We start from the raw sequence: 5,072 nt of genomic DNA on the forward strand, positions 1-5,072 counted from the left end.
ACTTCAGAAGCTATTACAATATTAGTATAATTACATAAAATTACAAATTTACATAAATTTTTTTTTATATTGTATTCACGTATTGTAAAATAATGTATTTAATTATCTGTCATAAAGATACAAAATATTTTGGTTAATATTTACTTATCAAGAATAGATTATGGCTCCATTATCTACAATTCAGCCAAACCAAACATTAAACAAATCATCAATCCAATCCACAACCAAGCAATCAGACTAGCAATAGGTGCCTTTCGTACCAGCCCTATTAACAGCATTCTATGCATTTCAGGTGAACCCCCACTACAAATCAGAAGAGATAAAAATATACTAAAATATGTTACTAAAAAACTTAGTTTCCCCAACCAAACAATATATAAATTATTCAAGTCACCTACCCAAATCTACACGCTCAAAGAACCAGCTACAATTATGGAAACTTACACACGTATATGCAAGGNTGTCTTTAATAATTACTAATAAATTAAAAACATGTACTTACTTTTAATTCTTTTTTCATTCTCATCGTAGTTTTCCCATTCATCAAATAAATCACATCCAATGTCATCCCATGCCCGCAGTTTGGCATGCTTGTCTGCGTAATCTTTGCAACTTATTTTCCATAAGCACTCATGTTTCTCCACACTCACAATAAACATTTCTGTATCGAATACACTCATTTTTTTTTTTGAAATAAAAAAAATAAAAAAAATATAAAGTGCATCTACCGCGAGTCTTTACCGCTCAAGTGTGGCACGTACGATTGAAAACAATATGTTTTAATCACAAGCGGTTGAAAATATTGGAAGCGGCGTAACGGACAAACCGCGACATGTCGCGGTTTGGAGCGGCGACCAGCGGTGACCAGCGGCGTAATCGGGGTAGTGTGACGCGTTCCATAAATAAATATGGGTTTTAATTCAGCGGCGAAACCGCGCGGCGGAACCGCTATAGTGTGACCAGGCCCTAAGGGTCTCGCCACACTGCGGTATTTTCGCCGTTGAGTCCGAACGGTTTTACCGCCGCGGTTTTTACGTTCACGAAAAACATACATGTTTAAATTTAGCACGCCATACACAGCGGTTTTACCGTTCGTCGCCGCCACTCGCCGCTGCATGCAGCGGTTCGACGGCGGCACCGCTCAACCGTTCGTATCATAAACGCGTTGTTGTGAATGCAAAGAGCCATACTGCGTTTTTAATCCAACGGCGTTTTTAATTTTTATAATTATTCATACAATTTAAATTTACAATGATCGACGTTGAACTATTTATCGTCGAAATCGAGAAATATGAATGCTTGTGGAATGTGACAAGCAAATTATTTATGAATAGAGATGTAAAAAAAAAAGCATGGGAAGACATTAGTATGGTAATGTTTAAAGATTGGGAAAGTTCAACTCTCCAGGAGCGTGAAGCACAAAGTAAGTTTATTATTTCACATTTTCACTGCTATTTTTTATAATAATGTAATGTAATCAGTGGCGTATATTATAATAGACATTATTTTCGGAGTGGGCTACACAACTAGCAAGTGATCTAGCACCTAGGTCCTAGAGGCTAGTATATTATATTTAAAAGTTACTAAAAAGGAACTTTGCAAAAATCATCTTATGCACCTAGGTGGTGGTAATTATTTTATGATAAGTAAACCTAAAATATAAAATTATAGGTATAAGATAGGTATCTAGTTGCTTAAATTTTAACTCATACTTTTTCAAGAAAAGTGTAATATTGATACATTATATAATACATAACCATATAGGGTATAGACGATAAATCAATTGTATATTGCATATGCAATTATATTAGTATTTTCATAGAACTATAATAATTAAATATTATATTTATTATTTACCTTACAAAAACCAAAAATTCTATGTTATGATCAGACATCAGCATTCAGTATTTATATTATAAACAGTGTTCAGTACACACAGCGTTTAAACTTTTAAGTGCAGGGATTCATGAGGACTCAGTTAATCCTTACCTCTGATTGTGGTTAAAAAGTGCCCCCTTTATTAAGTTAGGATTTTATACCTTAGACATTAAACATACAATTACATATGGAACGCTTAAAACTATATATGTAGACATTAGTCCCCCCTGGAATTAGTGAATTANATGTACATAAGACTTTTTCAATATTTCTAATCTTTAATCTACCATTGTAAACCTTTTCAGGCTAATGACCTCTGATGTCGAAGCCTTATTCTTAAAAAAAAAAAAAAAAAAAAATTTTGGTATTAACACGTTGAGCTCCGCTAGTGTTTACGGCGCAGTGCCCTCGTCGCCGCGCCGAAAATACGTACGGTCGACTATGCGTCGACACCGGCGATACGCGACGGCGCGACACTATAATACGTACTTATCCTAGTATGTAACTAATTGAAAATAATAATTTATTTCATATATTATTAAATAAATAATTATACATAGAGTAACGGTTAAAATAATGTTATTCATAAAATACAAGTAATACAGTTTGTAATAATTTTTTATTTTTTTAACATTCGTCTTGAATGAAATATTAATATTTAAAATAACAATGTATACTTAAATCTTATAATATGATAAAAGTAAATAACATATAAATATAATACAGTATTACCTATACTGTACTGAAATCAAAATAATTATGAACAATTCTTCACTGTCGTTTATGATAGTTCAAAAAGCACGGTTCCAAACATAGTCCTGGTTGTCCGTCACATTGTGAACAAAAATAAGTTGTTTCTGTTCTAGTTCCTTCTTTAGCACACTCTCGACATCTTTTTCGAATAGGTCTGTTTTTTTTATTTTTCTCCACTTTTGTAGGTAAATGTTCGGGTCTGATTAATATTGGAACTTGCGGTGATGGAGTATTTGATTTAAATGAAAGTAAACTGTTTATTACAGATAAACGATAATCATAATAACTCATTTTTTTAATATTTTTTATATAAATCAAGTATGAATTCAGCATACATATTTGTATAAAATGGATGCCAATTTTTTTGTACCAACGTAATGTCTTACGTTCACACGGATAATATGCCATCATCTGATCTTGTCGATCAACACCGGACATAAATTTATTATATTGGACAATTTGGTTAGGTTTAAGTTTTACATTACCACGTCTATTAGTTGCTTCGATCAATTCGCCATTGTATTCAGAACTTATAGTCAAAACTTCACGTAGATCTTTCCACTTTGTTACACACACGCCATCTTTTGTGTACTTACTAATAGATTCTCCTTTATTAAGCTTTTTTTTTATTACGTCAGTAGGATTTTTTTTTCGATTGCTTCGAAGTGTTCCTGTGCAATATGTTTTTTTTTCCAATAGTTTATGCGCTAAATCGACACTATTATAGTAATTATCCATGTATAACGAATGGCCTTTGTAAAGATGGTTTTCCATTAGTTTATTTACTACATATTCTGTGTGTGATTGAGACAATGATACATCAGTACCTTGCCCTGAATAAATTAAAACTTTTTGAACAAGTCCTGTCGGTTCAGTAAGCATGTATAGTTTTACGCCATACTTATGGCGTTTGTTTTTATGTATTGTCGAAACACCAAGCGACCGCGCCAAAGAACCATTGATTCGTCAAGAGATAAGTTTTTTGACGGTTCATATATTTCATTCATTCTATTGTTGAAGTAATTTAGAATTTCTTCAACTTTATAAATACGACTACGATTTTTAGGATTATTTTCCGAATTATTACAAAAGTGCAGTGCTCTCATAATTAACATATATCTATTTCTACTCATATTATTTCTAAAACAACCAAAATTAAATAAACTACTGGTTTTCCAATAATCATCGACTCTTGACATTTTAATAGTTCCTGTGTGAAAGAGTAATCCAAAAAATATTTTTAATTCATTTTTATTCACGTCTACCCAAGCGTTTATTCGAGATTTATCACTCGATCTACTCAAAAATAAATCCGCTGCATAGTTATTGGTTTCTTTTACAACTAAATCATAAAAATCATCATTCAATAATAAATTTAAAAAATCTATTGGTTGATCGCCGTCGGGTCGTATTTTTAGTCCAGGAATTTCATTGAAATCAATGTGTTCTAAATTTGGAGACTCATCTAACCAAATAAAATTATTTTCACTATTACTACGTGCCTGGCTAGTTGCCCTGGCTCTACTGGTAGAAGGTATATTATTGCGCGGCGTCGGACTTATAACTACATTTTCATTTTCCTCGTCTGATAAGAGTGGACTTACTTGTTCTATAACAACGTCATTTACACCATCTTCGTCACCAGAATCTCCTTCACCCAAGTCTGTTTCAGAACTCAAATCAAAATCTTCATCGGACGATAGTGGCACATCAAATAAATCAGACACTTGTTCATCGGTTAGACATTTTTTTTTAGATGGTGGTGGATTTGTTGAAGTTTTTTGTAATCGCGAAGATCCAGGACGCGAATTCATTTTATAATTGTATTGATTGCAAAACTGTTCTAATAGATATACATTTGTAAGTTTATAAAATAAAAATAATAAAAATATAATGAAAAAAGATACTTACAACAATATAATAACCAATTAGTAAGATCACACGACAAAATATTCGAACAGTCGAAAAAACAAAATAAATTTAGTATTTTACGTAAATATAGAATCGTAATCAGGACAGGACGGACAGGTATAATATTATTTTACATTTCGTATATTTTACATTCGTGTATAAAATAAGAATAAAATATTTTACGTGACGTATATGCACGAATGGTTCGTTTACGACTAGAATAGCCACAGAAAAAATAAACAAATAATTATTTTATTTTATTTATAAATATTTCATTATTAAAAATAATTTTCATTGGGTAATAAAAATAGTTTTATATTTTTCGAATCACCCTGTATTCTGAAGGAACACGGTGTATACAGCGTAAAATAATTTGTATGAATATGTTAGTGTTGGGAATGTTATTTATACCATTTATTATGTCAAATTGCGACAGAATTATAATAAAACGGTATACAATTATTATCGGCGATAAACGTCGTCGTGATTTCGGGGAAAAATAAATATCCAAACTAAAAATAAACAAAATT

The 5,072-nt window shown here is 31.6% G+C and overlaps 1 protein-coding gene across 1 annotated transcript; it reads right to left on the bottom strand.

Annotated features, from left to right (window-relative positions):
• Positions 1–2,649: 2,649 nt before the first annotated feature.
• LOC111026669 (piggyBac transposable element-derived protein 4-like) lies at positions 2,650–3,513 on the bottom strand. The gene has a single exon (XM_022304786.1). It carries the CDS (start codon positions 3,511–3,513, stop codon positions 2,650–2,652), a length of 864 nt encoding a protein of 287 aa, XP_022160478.1.
• Between the last annotated feature and the right edge of the window lie 1,559 nt (positions 3,514–5,072).

The sequence above is a fragment of the Myzus persicae genome, unplaced genomic scaffold (genome assembly GCF_001856785.1).
Source record: "Myzus persicae strain clone G006 unplaced genomic scaffold, MPER_G0061.0, whole genome shotgun sequence".
In the NCBI taxonomy this organism is placed as follows: domain Eukaryota; kingdom Metazoa; phylum Arthropoda; class Insecta; order Hemiptera; family Aphididae; genus Myzus; species Myzus persicae.